Source organism: Labeo rohita, chromosome 6 (genome assembly GCF_022985175.1).
Source record: "Labeo rohita strain BAU-BD-2019 chromosome 6, IGBB_LRoh.1.0, whole genome shotgun sequence".
NCBI lineage: Eukaryota > Metazoa > Chordata > Actinopteri > Cypriniformes > Cyprinidae > Labeo > Labeo rohita.
This window is the reverse complement of record NC_066874.1, coordinates 20,802,159-20,821,264: the sequence shown is the minus strand read 5'-3', so window position 1 is coordinate 20,821,264 and position 19,106 is coordinate 20,802,159. Positions and strand designations below refer to the sequence as shown.

The window sequence follows — 19,106 nt, the reverse complement described above, 5'->3', positions numbered from 1 at the left end:
CTAATATTCTGATTTGCTGCGCAGAAACATTATTATTATGTTAAAAAACAGCTGAGTAGAATATTTTTAGGTTTCTTTGATGAATAGAAAGTTCTATTCATCAAAGAATCCTGAAAAAATATCCTAACTGTTCTAAATATTATTATTATTAATAATAATAATAATAACAACAATAAAATGTTTCTTGAACAGCAAATTAGCATATTAAAATAATTTATGAGAGATTATGTGACACTGAAGACTGGAGAAATTATGCTTAAATGTTTGCTTTGATCACAGGAAAATAATTACATTTTAAAATATATTTAAATAGAAAGCATTTTTTTTTTTTAAATAGTAAAAATATTTCAAAATATTACTGCTTTTGCTGTATTTTGAATCAAATAAATGCAGGCTTGGTGAGGAGAAGGGACTTCTTTAAAAAAAAACATTAAAATTCTTACTGTTCAAAAACTTTTGACTGGAAGTGTATAGATAGATAGATAGATAGATAGATAAGAAAATTATTATAAGAGTATGTTTTACAAGAAAATACGATTTCAGTATATCTACGTAAAAAAAATTACATTTAATTCTGTTTTACGTCATTTCTATGTACTAATTTATGAAATTTTCTAGCATTACCTTTTTTTTCCATTTTTGTTTGAATTTTTTCTTTGTAGCTGCACACAACAGTCATAAACTGGCATTCACAATTTTTTTTTTTTTTACACAATAATGCATTTTGTAGTGGAAAAATTTGGGATGCACATTATACCTTATCAGTTATTAGTATGAGAGTATTTTTTTGTTTTGTTTTGTTTTTTGGAACCCACAATTTAGATTACATTTACTGTAATGTACGTTGTAATTGCATGTAATCTATAGCAAATCAGCAAATGAAAAAAAAAATCTAATTTCCATGCTGTACATCATAACGATGCCTAAATTCACTTTGCAGTCCACATAAAGCAGCAGAACAGATCAAGTCAGGAAGTCATTTATCTCTGTATGGCAAGAAAATAAATATTATAACTTAGTGTAAATGTTTACAGCCTGTTGCTTAAAGCACCCAAAGAATCTAAATCGAAGTGTACTAGCAGTATCACAGCACAGATTATCCCAAATCACTTTTTCTTATCCAGTCTTAGGGAAAGATTTCAGTGGAAGTGCTGTTGTGAGTCTTTTCTATCTCTTGCAGTCTAAACAACTACGGTTCCATCAGTTCTAGTTTACGATGATGTAATGAAAAACACAAACAGGCAAAGATACATCCCTGTTTTGGTAAAGGGTGGAATGTAATGAGTTGAGATTAAAGACTCTCACACAAGAATTATAAATGTGTGTTGGTGTTGCTGCTGTATCTATATGTGAATGTATACTGCTGTCCACATAAAGAATTGCCTTTTAAGGACATAAAGTTAAGTAAGTAAGCACACGGAGGGAGAGAAAAAGAGGACGTAGAAATGTAAATGTAACTCCTGTCAAAACATTTATTTTTGTCTGTTCTTTTTCATTGGAATGAAATCAAATACACCAAACAAATTCAAGAGAAAGCATATATAATGAACAAATGTCCAGTGAAATAAATCTAAATATTTTACAGATAATTTATGACACTGCGATTACATACAATATTGCTCACAGTGTTATTCAGTAGCCAGAGAGCTTCATAAAGAATTAATAAAAGGACCTCAACAACCAATCCAATAGAAAATTAAGTTCTGAAACAAAATCTTTATCTTGTAAATGTGAACAAAAATGTCTTCAGCTCCTTTTATATTAACATGAATTAGGCAGCAAGCTACAGTAGGTCTGCTTACAGTTCAGCGATACGACTTTAAAAAGAAAATATAACTATTTCCATTTTGGTGAGATTAGAAAACGTCTATATTATTTCTTATACACTTTGAATTTGAGTAGTTTTATTCAAGTCTAAATCACTTAAAGAACATCAGCTGCGTCATTTTCATCCAGAATGTTTAAAAGAGCATGTACCGCCCACCCAGGCATCGCATTATGGGAATTCCATACAGAAAGTACAAATTTTCACCAGAAAGTGCACATATTTGACTGATAATTGCTCAAATATGGAGCAGAAACATACAGTTTTATGATTTCCCTTGAAAAGAACATTATTAGAATCCATTACGATGCAGACCTAGTTGTAGATAATCAGATTGCACATTTTCATTTATTAAGGTGTATGTGATGATTTCATCACCGATATAGAGACATGCTCTTGCTCTGATAAAGGTACATATAACCATCGCAGAAGAGTCGCTTCGCCACACCTTCCATCTCTCGAGGCACTTGATTAGCCAGCTGAGCCAGAGGCATATGCAGGTACTGGCCAACCTCAGGACACGCACGCACTTCTGGGATATTATAGCCATCACTTTCACCTACAAACAGATAAGTGTATGATCTACATGTGCAAAACCAAACAATAAAGGAGAAGTTCACTTACAAAACAAAAATGTCCTCAGAATTTCCTCAGCCCCAAGTGATCCAAGATGTCTTTAGTTCCAAAGAAATTAAGGTTTTTGAGGAAAACATTCCAGGATTTTTCTCCATATAGTGGACTTCAATGGGGATCAGCAGACTGAAGGTCAGAATTTAAGTTTCAGTGCAGCTTGAAAGGTCTCTACACGATCCCAGATGAGGAATAAGGATCTTATCTAACAAAACGATTGGTAATTTTCAAAAAAAAAAAATAAAAATACAATTTACATACTTTTTGGCCACAAATGCATATCTTGCACTAGTGCATCTTCATGCATTACATAATCATGTTGGAAAGGTCACGCGTGGTTAGTTCTTCTTCTGTGTACTTTAAAAAGTTTTAAAAAGCGAAAAACTCCTTCAGCTTCAAAATCGCCCGACTTCATTGTTTTAATTTCCGTGTAAAGGGCATTTGACTTTCTTTGCAGGTTCGCTTTGTAACACTTGGTCAGTACTTCAACATATGTCACACGTGACCTTTCCAACATGATTACGTGGTGCATGAGGTTGGGCTGGTGCAAGATGAGCATTTGTGGTTAAAAAAAGTATACAGTTAAAGTCAAAAGTTTACATTCACCTTGCAGAATCTGCAAAATGTTAATTATTTGACCAAAACATAAGGGATCATACAAAAATGCATGTTATTTTTATTTAGTACTGGCCTGAATAAGTTATTTTACATAAAAGATGTTAACATATAGTCCACAAGAGAAAATAGTAGTTGAATTTTTAAAAATGACCCTGTTCAAAAGTTTATATACACTTGATTCTTAATACTGTGTTGTTACCTGAATGAGCCACGTTTTTGAGCCATGTGTTTATTTATTTTTTTATTTTTTTGTTAAGTGATAGTTGAGTTCTTTGTTTGTCCTGAACAGTTAAACTGCCTGCTGTTCTTCAGAAAAATCCTTCAGGTCCCACAAACTCTTTGGGTTTTCAGCATTTTTGTGTATTTGAACCCTTTCCAATAATGACTGTATGATTTTGAGATTCATCTTTTCAAACTGAGGACAACTGAGGGACTCAACTGTTACGCAACTGTTACAAAAGGTTCAAAATGTTTTCACTCTCCGGCTCTTAATGCATCGTGTCTCTTTCTGAAGCATCAGTGAGTGTTTGAACCTTCTGTAAGAGCTGCATATGAGTCCCTCAGTTGTCCTCAGTGTGAAAAGACTAAAAATCATACAGTCATTGTTGGAAAGGGTTCAAATACACAAAAATGCTGAAAAACCAAAGAATTTGATGAGCCTGAAGGATTTTTCTGAAGAACAGTGGGCAGTTTAACTGTTCAAGACAAACAAGGAACTCATGAACAACTATCACTTAACAAAAAAAAACAAAACAAAAAACAGCTGTTGATCATTCAGGTAACAACACAGTATTAAGAATAAAGTGTATGTAAACTTTTGAATGGGGTCATTTTTAAAAATTCTATTAACTATTATTTTCTCTTTTAAATGTCTTTTATGTGAAATATCTTCTTCAGGTCAGTACTAAATAAAAAATAACATGCATTTTGTATGATCCCTCTTATTTTGGTAAAATAATTAACTTTTTTCAGATTCTACAAGGTGTATGTAAACGTTTGACTTCAACTGTAAATGACCGTTTCGCTAGATAAGACCATTATTCCTCGGCTGGGATCGTGTAGAGCCCTTTGAAGCTGCATTGAAATTGCAATTTGGACCTTCAACCCATTGGCCACCATTGAAGTCCACTATATGGAGAAAAATCCCGGAATGTTTTCCTCAAAAACCTTAATTTCTTTTCGAATGAAAAAAGAAAGACATGAACATCTTGGATGTCATGGGGGTGAGTAAATTATCAAGACATTTTTATTCTGGAGGTAAACTTATCCTTTAAACTCAAACCAAGCACACATTGTACACGTTTACTTACCAACACGGTCAGCCATACTATCAAAGAAGATCCAGTCAGTATCCTTAGGTCCATATTTGACAAAAGAGACATAGTGGCTGGTCTCTATACACAGCACAGCAAACAGCTCGAGTTTCTCCCGTGGAGGAGTGCGGCGATCAGACCCTGAACTCTGTGAGGAAAAGAAGCCCTGAGGAGGAAGCACTTTGTTGGGTTTGTGGCATCGACGGTGCTGGTGAGAGTGAACCTACACAAACAAAATAAAATGTAGGAAATGCATAATGATTTACAGTACATGATTTACTTTACTGTATATAATCCCTGTAATAATTAGTCTAAGAATTTAATAATAATCAAGCCTGTGAAAAATACCCCTAAGAAAAAACTGCATTTATACATTCTAAATGTATACAGAATATTCCAATAAATGCAGAATGTATATTAAGACCCTACCTGAGTGGAACATTTCTCACAGAAATATTTGAATCCTGTATCACTAAACACTGTGTCTCTGAAGCACTCAGCACACTCCACATTTGCTAGCTGACCACACAACACACACTGCTGAGGACCTAATGAGCAAGTAAATATATGACACACACCTCAGGTGACTTAATAGAACATATAGAAAGAGGGAAGTACATTACTAGGAAAACCCCACAACATTAATATTTGTATAGACATTTAGGACAAATTACCATCCACGAGAAGACCTGTGATGTCCAGTTCTGTAGAAGGAATGATTTTTGGAAACATTTTGAAACTCTTCCCTGAGCGAGGCATTGTAAGAATCAGACAGGCAGGCACCTGGAGGCATAAAGAAAATAGATCATATAGTGACTTATAGATATAGATTGTGGATTCATGTCTATTAGATATTAAGAAACACACATTGTGCTCAGGATATTCATTCGGGTCACATCAGAAATATTTAAATAGAGAGAAACAGTACCATCTGCAGGTCAATCATGGAATGTCCAAACGAATAATACAAATAAAGAACTGAAAGCAGAATCTCATACACTCATATACAAAACAAACAAAGGGAAAAATGTTACCTCTGCTAGTTTGAGACTGTTGCTGTAAAATGAATGTTCCAGTAGCTGCTGAACTGTCGGCAGGACTAAATGGTGGTTATAATCCATAAAGATTTGGTAGTAGTAACAGCTTTGCTCTTTTTGCATACGTCCTGATTGGTTGCTAAAGGCAAATAAAGGGCAGATAAGGTGATAAACATATATTAATACATAAACTCTAAAAAATACGTATATTGAATAGAATGTTAAAATGCCATATTTAGCAGATGTAATCTCTGGAAATTAAAGGTAGGAATGAAGAAGCAGACCCTTTTCCTAAAATTTACAACAGAATCATTTCTATGATGCTTCACATTTTCAAAGAGATCCTCATGCAAAAATATTTGGACAGTGTTTCCAATGTGTAGTTAATGTGTATGCGTGTGTGTCTGTGGGTTCAATGGAAAGTTCACCCAAAAATGAAAATTCTGTCATTAATTACTCACCCTCATGTCGTTCTAAACCCATAAGACCTTCAATCATCTTTGAAACACAAAGTAAGAAATTTTTGATAAAATCTGAGAGCTTCTGACCCTGCAGAGACAGCAATGCAACTACCACATTCAAGGCCCAGAAAGGTATTAAGAAATCTGTTAAAATAGTTTATGTGACATCAGTGGTTCAATCATAATTTTCTCTTTCCGGGCCTTGACCATGGTAGTTGCATTGCTGTTTATGCAGGGTCAGAAAGCTCTCAGATTTCATCAAAAATATCTTAATTTATGTTCCTAAGATGAACGAAGGTCTTACAGGTTTGGAAGGACATAAAAGTGAGGGATTAATGACGGAATTTTAATTTTTGGGTGAATTAACCCTTTAAAAGGTATAGTAGTTAGGATCAATTATTTGCAGGTGTGCATGCATGACCAAAATAAAAAATGTGCTGGGTAAATAAGTTCAGACCGCTCATTCTCCAGGTGCTCTCATGAGAACTTCCTTTTCTCATTTTTGTTCAAATTTGGTACTTCCTCAAAGTACTAAGAATAAACAATGAAATCATGAAGTAACTAAAATGGCTAAGCTTCTTGTGACTCCTGTCTCTACTGCCAAATAAGACAATGAAAAAGTTCCCTACCAGAGTTTGAGTAGTGGATCCAGAAAAAGAATCTCTTGCATGATGAGAGAGAGGAACTCCTCAGGATCTGCACACAGCAGGAAAAACATTATGCTTAGTGCGATTCTATAAAACAGCCAAGAGATCTTTTATAGATAATGAGATATAAATAATTTGTGGAAACAGCTGTGTAACATTTTGGATCTGCATTTTGATGACTTGCAGAGAAATGTAAAGTTGGACATTTTCCATCAATAATCTGTTTGAAACACAAAGCTGAATATGGCTATGACATCAAGAAGACAGCGTACCCTTCTCATCTGTGGTGTAAGTGGGGCAGTGTTCCCGTTTCTGTAATTGTTTCCGAAGATTCATCACATTGCGCTCTGATACAAAACCATGTCTGTAAATTAGGAGAGAAAATTAGGTTATTCAAGCTCTCCTTTACATATACTAAGGGTGACCGAAATTTCTGCTTAGAATGACTTTCAAATTTCACTTTTACTAGGTAAAAACTATATCAATACAAAGCCAAATGCAGGCCACAAGCTTACTTGCGGAGAGGGTTGACAATGTTCTTTAGCAGAATGCTTTGAATGGTTTCATGTTCTGTCGACTTAAAAAGTAGAGAATCCAGAACTGATGAACAGGAAAACACACTGGATAAAAAATACAAAAAAACCCCAATTTAATTGTGTTCATTTTTTAGTTGATTTTACTGCTGCATCTAAGATGAGTTCTAACCTGAACAGGGCGGAGTCCATATAACAGGAGTTGCAGTGACCCTGAATGCCCTTCATCTTACCAATCAATCGCTTTGACACATCTTCTGTTCTAATAGGCGGTACATTCTCCTGTTCCACAGATACAAATGTCCCATCAAGATCTGTTACAGAAAAGAAGAATGAAGCACACAAGTAGAATTCCACAAGTTCCACTACAGTAGGTGGCAACATAATATTTGTGGGTGTAATCTACCATCACAGTTTAAGAGAAAGTTTCACTTTCTCCTGCTAAACACCTGACACACCCACTAGGTACAGTACACTGTAATTTCACAAAAACTGTAGGCAAGGACTTAACCAGATTACCAGGTCTTACCAGAGTGTCCATTAAACTGCTTCTTTACACCAGAAAACCGATCATCAGGCCGACAAGATGACAGTTTCACAAATACACCACAATGAGGAGAACAGTTAAAATACTGTTTTCCTTTATATGTTCCATCAGTCACTCCAGCACTGCTGTCCTCCTAAGAAAAAACAAAACAAGACATATATTAGAATGTTTACAAGTAGTTTAACAAATTTTTATTTCATTTCACAACTACAGGAATTTTTAAAAGATGGCAACACTTGAACCTGTATATAGAAAACATACCAGTTCCAGTCCAGCAATCTTCTCAAGTTTATCAGGTAAATATCCAATCCAGCGGACAGTGCCATAAACTAGTGTTTTTCCCAGAAACTGCACTAGGGAGCCAACAGTAATTTCATCAGAATTAGCAACACCCCCCATTTCTGTGCTCGGAAAAGTGTCCATTTTTTCAGTTTCATCTGGTCAAAAGAAAAACAAAACAAAAAACGTATGTTATGAAACTAACTCCATTGCACTGAAAAGATAGAAATCATTGTTTGCATAAGTGTCCATACCCAAATACCTATACTAAGGTTGTACTATGTGTTCTTCTATGCTTTAAGTACACATACATGTATGTTACCTTTATTTAACAGCTCCTCTTTAATTACACAATCCAGTGGGAGCCTTATCTCTCCTCCTTGCTTCCCATCTTCATCTTTATCCTGAATAAAGGAACATTTTAGAAAAGTATTTTTACTTAATATAACATTGTACAATAGCTCATTTTGTGTTATAGGTAAACACACTATCACACACTAATCTGTACATCTGTTTGTTCTTCTTGTACATACATCATAAGGAATGTTTTTGCAGATCTGCAATTTTCTTTTAATTTACACTGATGTGTAATTTTAGTGCTATTTTCATGCTGCTTTGATATAGCAATTGACCTTGTCTAAGGGGGCATTTACACAACACGTGTATTATATGTTTGCAGTGTTTCTTCACAAAGTGACAACACCAACTACTGGCCTTGCATGGATAATGCAGCATTTTAAGTCGTTTTTATGAATCCGTGTGAACGGGATTTGCTTTGACAATGTTGTCATCTGTATGCCAAAAATGCAAAGGAAAACTTTTCTTTAGCAAATCGTTATAGTGTGTTTTTATTTTCTTATTTTTTTTTACTTTTCTTTAGTGTCCTACCAAGCCAGTTTTGGATCTTTAGATCTAAGGAAAGTGATTAAAGAAAACAAAAATACCCAAAACCACCCAAAAATACAATTTCTGTCATTATTTATTCACTCCTACGCCATTCCAAACCTGTATGTTGTTGTTATCATTATTATTATTTATTTTTTTCTTTCTGTGGAACAAAAAAAGGGAAAATCCTTCAAACTTTCCCCCTCTTAGTTTGACTATACAAAGAAAGTCATACTGGCTTTGAACCACAGTGAACAAATTCATTTTTTAGGTGAAATAATTATGTTAATTAGGCCACTCTAAGAAGTCAGAAATCAGTACTCACAGTAGATATGAGAACCATTTTTCCCTCTTGGCTGTCTGTTATATTCATAACCATGCCATGGTGAGTATTTTTGTCATCAAAAAAGGTTACTCTGTCTCCAGGTTTGAGAGGCTCAGTAGATGTCATGGACAGGGAAGACTGAGAATGTAGCGGTGGTGCTGAAGGTTTCTGATACATTGGTCTGACTCTTGTAAAGGGGGCAAAAACACCTGAGTCTTTGGGACATTTGAAGTGAGTTTTGATGTAGGAACCATCATTTTGGCCTTTTCCTTTATCTTCCCCCTAGAAATAAAAGAGAATACAAGACTTATTGTACAATCGTATTACCCTTAGTGGGTTGTTTTTATTACTCTACCTCTGTTCTCTCTTTAGCAATAGACACAATCTCACTCATGCAAACAGGTTACTCACCTGCAGTTCCACTCCAAAGTAGACTCCTGTTATAGGATCAGAACTATAAGATGTGAGACTGCCAATGTATCGAATCACACCTTTGAGCCATTGCTCTTTATACTCCACGTAAACCTGAGTGTCTTTAGACAGATGTGAAGCCTCCTCTAAAACCTCAGGATCTTTCAGTGCCGACAGTCGCTTTTCATTGGATTCAAGAGCCAGCAGTAATTCTGCTGATCTGCGTGACAATGGCTGTAGGAGAGCTTTATCAAGATGTTCATCAGAGAATAGACCCATACGAACTACAGGTACAATGTTTGCGTCGTTTCTCTTTTCCAATGCAAAAAAACGTTGTTTATCTATATAACATATTTCACCAGCGCTTATGTACCCATGTTTTGTAGTTATGATGAAGTAGAATTTGTTGTCAGCTGAAGCCATTTCTTGAACAGGTCACTTGGAAAACTGAAGTACGTCAGGCTTTAGGTTGACACCAGTGTTTCCAGTGTGGACATGGGCCTATAGCAGTGGAGTTATATTACTTGCTCACTTTCTTTGAGTAATACATATTCCTCCTCTTCGCCATTTAAATACCGTCAGGTTCTGTAATGAAACCATTTAAAACAACTGCGCTGGTAGACAGGAAGAGCTGCATAGACAAATGTAAAACAGTCAACTGTTAGTGATAGTAAGTTAGAATCTAAGTTAGTAATAGAGTTACTCTCTGTTTGTTATTAGTTTATTGATATATTGACCTGGTAGACTATATAGCTTATTAAACCAAATTTTAAATTAGTTAACTACCACTCATAAGCGCCTTCATAAAATATATCTGATTATGCCAGTTTCTTACCGATGTCAGGAGTACTTTCGATTTCTGTATCCAAAAACGAAACTCGTTAAAATACAAAAATGTCCGTCTTCTTTTAAATAAAGACACTTAAAAGGTTATAAGGATAAAGATGATGGTGTGATTATCAGACCTTTATAATGTTATTCTACATGAAACTACTCTTCCGACATACTGTCGGTCTGGAAAGTTTCGAACCACCAGACGTACTTCACCCTAGAAACCAAAACTATAGAATCATCTGTTGAGAGGCGTGTTGTGATCGGATGTTGCCTGTAAACGTCATTCTATGCGTCGTCGCGGTTTTATGACATCTGTGTTTTGGTGTGAAGATGGCTGAACGTGAAGCGCTAAAGAGAGAAATAGAGGAATTGCAAAGTAAGTGTGACTGCTTTATTCATATAGCGATTTTCTAGCGTAATTCAACAGGGGTTTTAAGCCTTTCCATAAACCATACGTTCGTTATTGTCCATATTTACCTTGTGAATGAAATATTCAGTAACACCGTGGCTGACCTAACAGTTATTCATTAACGTTAAAGCTAATATATTCACTGATTTTAAGATGTTTGAATGTAATTTCTGATTTAACGCATATCAGATCGGTCATTTTTATTTTCCTGGTTGTCGGTACTGGTTCTTTGCTGGTTGTTGTAGAGCAGGTTCAGGAATCAACCAATTTTTGGGCAAAAAATTACAACCAAAGTGACAGAAATGTCCCACATTTTTATCTAAGTGCATTTTAAATGCCTCTGTTCGTTCATCTGTTATTTAAATTGGGTGTGTTTGATAATATTCTATTCCAGATTCTTTTTTAGTTGCTGTTAAATAGCTAATATAAACTGATTTTGATGAAAAGTTACAATCAATTCAGGGGTGAACAAAAATGATTTCCAAAATCTCCAACTTAGAAACCAAAATCTTCTATGACAATCATAAGGTGAAGACCTATATAAGGAGATAAAGCCAGCAAATGTAAAACAATGTATTATAGAAAAATGTTTATTGTTTTAGGATATGCATATATTTTTAAATATTTGTTTATGATTACAAATACCTTGCATTTGATTTAATAGTTGTGTGTGTGTGTGTGTGTGTGTGTGTGTGTGTGTACTTGTTCTTGCTACATGGTGGGGACCAAATGTCCCCACAAGGATAGTAAAACCTGAAATTTTTGACATTGTGGGGACCGGCCTGCGGTCCCCACAGTGTTAAAAAATGATTAAAAATAGTAAATGGTGTTTATCTGAAAGTGCAACGATGCAAACATGTTTTCTGTGAGGGCTAGGTTTAGGGTTAGGGGATAGACAATATCGTTTGGTCAGTATAAAATCTATAGTCTATGGAAAGTCCCCACAATTCACAAAAACAAACAGGCCTGTCTTTGGGAGGACCACCCACCACCTGTTAACAGCTGTGTGTGTGTGTGTGTGTGTGTGCGTGTGTGTGTGCGTGTGTGTGTGCGTGTGTGTGTGTGTGTGCGTGTGTGTGTGTGTGTGTGTACTTGTTTTTGCTACATTGTGGGGACTAAATGTCCCCACGAGGATAGTAAAACCTGAAATTTTTGACATTGTGGGGACCGGCTTGTGGTCCCCATGGGTACAAAAGCTTATAAATCATACAGAATGAGATTTTTTGAGAAAGTAAAAATGCAGAAAGTTTTCTGTAAGGGTTAGGTTTAGGGGTAGGGTTAGGGTAAGGGGATAGAAAATATAGTGTGGACAGTATACAAACCATTGCGCCTATGGAGAGTCCCCACAAAGATAATAAACCAGACGTGTGTGTGTGTGTGTGTGTGTAGAGTTTTTGACTTGACATGGCATTTTCACTGTCCCACAAGATAAAAATGAATATAATTAATATTGTCGTTAATTAAAATGCAGTAATACGTTAAACATTTCTTTGCATGGACCTGTTGTTATAAAAGCTACAGTGTAATTGGATTTTTAAAAAAATTAATTAATTAAAAGCCAAATGTCAAAATTGTCCTATGATGTGACTGTCTCAAGCATGGTTCAATAAATTACAACTTTTATAAATTAAAAAGAAAAGCATTAAATTAACAATAAATACCTCCTGCATAATTGTACAAGTGTCTATTTTAGTAAATGGCAATCATTTTTTTCATCCATATATTTCTGAAAGCGTAGGAACTTGATACATTTTGTCTCTGAAAACCATGTCCTCTGGTGTGACACCATATACTGATTTTAAATCCGCCAATTCCAGAGAAAAATTAAATTAGTTAAAGGACCCCATTCATGATCATGTTACTGAAACCCCCTGTCAAGCCCATGACATGTGCACTTGGTACATGTTTGCCTCAGAATTGTGACAGGTTAGCTTGGAATAGCAAGGTCATTAATTGACACAAAAGGCTGAAACGTCCTGTGATGTGACAGATAATGTCCTCCAGTATGATGCTTACTGTCACACCACAGGACAAAGATGTCACACCAGAAGACAAGGTCTCTTTAAAAAGCATTTTAAATAATTAAATAAGATATGTTTAACTCCTTTTTGTTCTTTTTTTTGATTATTTTCAGTTTGATGTTTGTATTGCTGTACTGTTATAAAGTGTCATGTAAATAAGTATAAAATGTGATACCTTGTTTTCTGAAACAGAAGGGGTGAATATAGTTTGAATATCAATCATATTTAGTTGTGCCGCACATGCAGCTGGGGGGGCTAGAAGAGTTTCAGTAACATTCTGACTGACTAAGAGACTGAATTTTGTTGATAAAACATATTTTGTTTTGTTTTTAAAAAAACATGTTGATATTGTTTGTATCAAAATTAAACTTTCTTCTTTGACATGTTCAAAATGAAATAGAAATACCTTAATAACTACCATTTCTGTCCTTTAGTGTGAGGTAATGTCCTATGGTGTGAAAAAACAGATTTATTTTTATTTCTAAATATCTTAAAATTTGCAATAGGGCATATATAGATATCACTCATCTTAAAAAGGTATCATTTTCAGCAGTTTGTCTTGTTATTGTCCAACAAGTCATGGGGCAAAAATGTTAATTATAATTTCATAACAGTGTTTAACAATGAAGATAAATCTCTCTCATGCTATTTGTATATTATTAAGACATTTAGGGACCTTTTATATTTTCTCAAATTTCAGACTTCACACTACATAAATATATGCATTTCTTTTTCAAAAATGGCTATTTGTCAGCTACCCAACTACTCACATGGTTTTGAAGAGGTCTGGTCTATGGGTTTAAAATTAATCAGACTTTCTCTTTTCCCAAAGGGGAATCTAAGGTGTTTTTATTTATTTATTTTTAGTTAATTTATTATTTATTAAGTTTTCCTCTGAAATCCAGTTTAGCAAAAAGAAGTGGTGGCACCTCTGTTACAGACCTAGCATTTACTGAAGTCCATTTTACACTTTTTTTTAATAATCGTGTCAGTTCAGATTAGTCTCACCTTAACCTCATATGCTTCTTCTTTACTTTGCAGACCTCATTAATGACTATAAAAGTACTCATGGTGACGTTCCCTCAAGTTCCACCCAGTGGGGTCGTCCCAGACATGGTTCAAGGAGGGGCCGGGGTCAGACCCGGGGTCATACCTCACACTACTCACAGTCATATTCATCACTGCCACAAGCGTATGTGCCTAATTCTTCTGCCAGCTGGAGAAAAACATACTCACTTAACAACAAGACCAACACGGCAGTTGGGAGGCACGTGTCTCACCCAGCTGTGGACCACCTGAACCAGCCTCACCATCACATCGCTACATCTGGAGCTACTGCTACCGGGAATAATTCTGGACCTGTTGGAAACAGTAGTGTTTTATTAAAAAAGTTACCAGCTGAACAAACCAAGCCTAAATCTACAACATCTTCACTCAATGTCCAAAGTGAGACTTCAAAAGAGAGTAAAAGTGAAGCAAGTAGAAAAAGGACTGTGCTTATATCTTCAGCAGGAAAAAACGATCATGGCTGCTCATCCACAAATGAACTAACTGGCTCTGCTTCAACATCAGACCCTGAAATGAAGTTAAAACCCACTTTGAAATCATCCTCAGCTGTGAGCAATCCCTCTATCCCTTTACCTGTCAAACCTCCAGCTCCAGTTCAAGTCAAACCCCACGTTTCCACTGCTGCCTTATCTAATAGGACTGTCGTAATGCCAACAGTCAACAGAGATTGTACTTTGGCTTCTTCTGCCTCTAACCTTCAGTCTCAGGCTTCCTCTAGTCCCACAAAGCTCCAGCTTAAGCTAGACTCAACTCAGACACATGTAGCCTCGCCATGTCATAAGAAATCTCGGTTTACTTGGGTAAAAAACCAAGAGACGGTAAACATAAAAAACACACCTAAGCCAGTGACCTCTGGATCCTCTCCTGGGACAGCCACTGTCAAACGAGTCTCCAGCTCCAATAAGAAGGTGTCTCGCAAGCCTAATCTTTCCCTTGGAGCTCCTAAGACCTCAAAGTACACCTGGGTGTCTTCTTCTTGCTCCACGTCAACAGCTGTAAAAACAAGCACTTCAACGAAAATGCCACGCAAGCCCCTTTCACCCAAATCTACTAAAGTCCCTGTAAGAACATGTCAAGTTGGACTGGAGGGACTGAAGAAAGAAAAGAGATGTGCCACAACCTTAACAACTTTATCAAAAAAGCCTAAAGCTACAGGTGCCTCCACATCCCATTCTGGCCATGCCAGCCGCTATCGCTGGAAGGCGGCTGGACAAAACACAACAGCAAATGCATCTAGCGCAACTTCTAGGACTGCACATAAGGGCACAGTCTATCGATGGACAGCTAACAAAAATGGCCAAAAGGGATCTGCTCTGTCCTTAAACGCCACCCACATGAACCCTGCTATCACAACGCTGTCAGCAGGTGCTTTCAAGCTCAGGAGCCGAACCAAGATCATCAGAAGATCTGCTAACAAGTGAGAGTTCTGCTTTGCTAAAATTGTAATGTCCAGTTGAAGTCAAAAGTTTACATACACCTTGCAGAATCTGCAAAATGTTAATTATTTGACCAAAATAAGAGGGATCATACAAAAATGCATGTTATTTTTATTTAGTACTGGCCTGAAAAAAGATATTTCATATAAAAGACGTTGGATTTATAAACCTGGTTTAGTGATAGTTTTTCATGAGTCCCTTGTTTGTCCTGAGCAGATAAACTGACGCTGTTCTTCAGAAAAATCCTTCAGGTGCCACAAATTCTTTGTTTTTTCAGCAATGACTATATGATTTTGACTCATATGCAACTATTACAGAAGGTTCAAACGCTCACTGATGCTTCAGAAGGAAAAACAGTGCATTAAGAGCTGGTGGTGTAAACTTTTGAACAGAATGAGGATGTGTACATTTTTCTAATTTTGCCTTAATATATTTATTTATTTATTTATTTATTTTTTCATTTATTACTGCCCTTCATAAGCTACAGAAGCTATTTACATTTTTCCCAGAAGACAAAATAAGTTAAATTTACCCTGATCTTCAAATTCAAAAAGTTATGCATTGTGTTTCCTTCTGGAGCATCAGTGAGTGGTTGAACCTTCTGTAATAGTTGCATATGAGTCCCTCAGTTGTCCTCAGTGTGAAAAGATGGATAGAAAATGCTGAAAAACCAAAAAATCTGTGGAACTCAAGTGTTCAGGACAAACAAGGGTCTCATGAACAACTATCACTAAACAAAAGCATACAAACAAACAAAAAACAGCTGTGGATCATTCAGGTAACAACACAGTATTAATAATCAACTGTATGTAAACTTTTGAACAGGGTCATTTCTATAAATTGCAAGTATTATTTTCTCTTGTGGGCTATATGTGAACATCTTTTATGTGAAATATCATAATCCGGTCAGTACTAATAAAAATAACATGCGTTTTGTATGATCCCTCTTAATTTGGTCAAAAAATTAACATTTTGCAGATTCTGCAAGGTGTATTTAAACTTTTGACCTCAACTGTATATACCATTATGCTAGGCAATGTGAAAAGTCAGATTTTTTTTTTTTTATATATATTTTTTCCACTTGTAGAAGTAGTTATCTGTCCTGAGATAGAGATGAATAAGAGTACTTTTAAATTCTAAAAAATCTAAATTCTAAAAAAAATCTAATACACGGAAATGTCCTGAAATGTCTTTATCACAAATTGTAGGAACCCTGTATATTGTATAGGCTCTTTAAAATGTAGAATGATTGGTGGTTGCAAATGTTACAGCTGGTGGCAATATTGTTCTTAAACTGTCCTTTAGATGGCAGCACATAGTTCCTTAAATTTCCTTTGCACTTTAATTGAACAAAGTAGGCAAATTTGTACTTCTAAAACATAATAAATGACCAAAAATAAAAATTCCTACAGCATTTCATGTTTATTTTTTTATTTTATTATTTTATTTTTTTTCATATATGTCTATATGCAGTCCCTCCTTAGAGAGAAGATACAGCCCCGTTGTGCAGACTGTAAGGAGCCGGTATTCTTTGCGGAGACGGATACACGCTCAAGTGAAGACACCAACCAATGTCAGGCGAGCACAGCCCAAAGTGCTGGTTTCATTTGGTAGACACAAGCTCCGCCGTCTCTCTGTCAACTCCACCTCGCTCGGGACCTCAAGATCAGGTCAGTTACTATGACTGCACATTCACAAAATGCTTTGCAACTCTCAAAACACAATGCAAATCTACCTCTGGCTTTTTAAATGAACTGATTGTTTTTACCCCCTCTGTGACTAATTGGTTTAATTAGTAATTAACACAAAACAGTCTCTGGAAAATTAATTATCGCTGCTTTGTTTGTATTCCTCTGAGAGAGGTTAAGATGGGCTTTATGTTCCCATGGAAACACAAAACTGAGGCAGTGATTAACAGTACACTGGGTACTGTTGTGAAAATAAAGTCTTAATGTAGATGAGGTTGTGGAAATTTTCCTGTCAGTCTCAGAGACTTGAATGTACTGGTATAGCTCAACCCTGGAATTTTATATATGTGACCCTGGAACACACAAACTTTCAGATGATGTATAAATCTCAATTAAAAAAAAAAAAAAAAGGCCCTTATGACTGTTCGTGTAGTGTGCACACTACAGTAATTTGTTTACCCTTTTATTATTATTATGTGTTAATTATTCTTACTACTTACACATTTTAAGGCTGAAATACACTACACAGATTTTTACCAAATTTTTTGCTTGTTTTGCAGTCTGAATGTGTCCAGTCTTCAGATTTTTAGGAAGTCAGAGTTGACAGATTTGAAAGAAAATTGCGTAGTGTATGTTTTTTTTTTGCAACTGACTATTTCTTTCTCAGAATTGAGGTAAAAACTTGCAATTGCGAGTTATAAAGTCCAGTTCTGAGAGGGAAAAAAATATATTTTCTCAGAATTGTAAGTTTATATCTTGCAATTGTGACTTTTTTTCTCAGAATTGGAAGTTTATATCTTACAATTCTGACTTTATAACAGGCAATTGCGAGTTACTGAGTCAAAATAATGAGATATAACTCCCAATTCTGAGAAAAGGTCACTTTTTTCCCCTCTCAGAATTTGAATTTATAACTCACAATTGCAATTTTTTTTCACTCAATTTTGAGAAAAAAAGGTCAATTGTGAACTTTTTTTCCATCAGAATTTGTGATTTTAAACTTGCAGTTGTTATAAAGTCAGAATTGCAAGATACAAACAGTTCTGACTTCATATCTCTCAGTTGCGAGTTTATACCTAACAATTCTGAGAAAAATAGTCAGAATTGTGAGATAAGCAATTATTTTTTTTTTTTAATTCAGTGGCTGAAACTGGCTTCCATAGATTCTGTCCATTTGGAGGAATATCAAAGATGTTTGAGTTTTACCATACAAGTTGTTTTCATTTGTCATGCATTTTCTACCAACCAAGCGCACATTTCTGTGTGAGTTTGTTGTTTGAAACTACGTGAAAGTTTCGCAGTGTGTGGTCTCCTGTTATAATGTATGATGCCCAGTTTTTCCTCTTTAACCATTTACAAAGTTATGATGCCTAGTGTTTTAAAATCTGTTTAAGGTCGATCATATCATTTTCACAACTTCATAACTTTTTTTTTTTTTATTAGTTGAACAATTTTATTAGTTGAACAATCTATATGTTGTTAAAGGAGAAGTCCACTTCCAAAATCAAGATTCACATATAATGTACTCAGCCCCTTGTCATCCAAGATGTTCATGTCTTCTTTCTTCAAACAAGAGTTTGGCAGTATTAAAATATATAATTTTCTTTTTATTAAAATAACCGATCGTTACGCTACATAAGACGCTTCTTTCTCAGCTGGGATCGTTTACCGCATTTAAACTGCATTTTTAAAGTTCAAAATCGGGGCACCATATCAGTCCATTATATGAAGAAAAATGCTGAAATGTTTTCCTCAAAAAACATAATTTCTTTACACCCGAAGAAAGAAAGACATGAATATCTTGGATGACAAGGGGGTGAGTAAATTATTTGTAAATTGTTCTAGAAGTGGAGTTTTCCTTTAAACAACAGTACAACCCGTCGAACACCCTGTACTTCTGTCCCTCACAGCCTCATTTTTGTTTATGTCAAAAATTAAATATAGTGCTACTCTGGTCTATTAAATGTTATAATCTGATCAGAAATGTTACTGTGCTTTGAGAGCCATTAGATTATCAGCTATCGCTAGGCCTGCAGGCAGTATTGTGAGAATGTTATATGTTGTTGGTTCAAAACTCAGCTTGTCTGATTCAGGTAGCTTTTTCATTTGCCTTTTAATTAACTTTTTAACACATTTTAT

The 19,106-nt window shown here is 35.4% G+C and overlaps 2 protein-coding genes across 3 annotated transcripts in view; one reads left to right on the top strand and one right to left on the bottom strand.

Moving 5' to 3' along the window:
• Positions 1–1,448: 1,448 nt before the first annotated feature.
• On the bottom strand, positions 1,449–10,568 carry cyldl (cylindromatosis (turban tumor syndrome), like). Of its 2 annotated transcripts, XM_051112259.1 has the most exons (15): positions 10,347–10,566; positions 9,512–10,142; positions 9,101–9,382; positions 8,213–8,294; positions 7,873–8,048; positions 7,594–7,744; positions 7,237–7,378; positions 7,047–7,151; positions 6,804–6,895; positions 6,514–6,580; positions 5,421–5,562; positions 5,061–5,169; positions 4,816–4,934; positions 4,384–4,609; positions 1,449–2,384 (listed from the first exon to the last, which is right to left on the bottom strand). In XM_051112259.1, exons 2-15 carry the CDS (start codon positions 9,932–9,934, stop codon positions 2,200–2,202), a joined length of 2,301 nt encoding a protein of 766 aa, XP_050968216.1. In that variant the 5' UTR covers positions 9,935–10,142; positions 10,347–10,566; the 3' UTR covers positions 1,449–2,199. The 2 variants fall into 2 exon arrangements, with proteins under 2 accessions (XP_050968216.1, XP_050968217.1); XM_051112260.1 differs by lacking the exons at positions 1,449–2,384; positions 4,816–4,934 and having other exon boundaries at positions 4,390–4,609; positions 10,347–10,568.
• Positions 10,569–10,611: 43 nt separating this feature from the next.
• zc3h3 (zinc finger CCCH-type containing 3) overlaps positions 10,612–19,106 on the top strand; it is an 80,591-nt gene continuing 72,096 nt past the window's right edge. The window contains exons 1-3 of the mRNA XM_051112258.1: positions 10,612–10,721; positions 13,817–15,260; positions 16,753–16,949. Coding sequence (XP_050968215.1) covers positions 10,676–10,721; positions 13,817–15,260; positions 16,753–16,949 — 1,687 coding nt within the window. The 5' untranslated portion in view covers positions 10,612–10,675. The remainder of the gene's footprint in view (positions 10,722–13,816; positions 15,261–16,752; positions 16,950–19,106) is intronic.

Bases quoted from the DNA above. Each gene is read 5' to 3' on its own strand.
- cyldl (XM_051112259.1), bottom strand. From the start codon at position 9,934: ATGGCTTCAGCTGACAACAAATTCTACTTCATCATAACTACAAAACAT. The intron at 7,745-7,872 runs GTATGTTTTCTA...GTTTTTTCTTAG, and splicing joins AGATTGCTGGACTGGAACTG to GAGGACAGCAGTGCTGGAGT. The intron at 5,563-6,513 runs GTAGGGAACTTT...ATTTGCCTTTAG, and splicing joins GATCCACTACTCAAACTCTG to CAACCAATCAGGACGTATGC.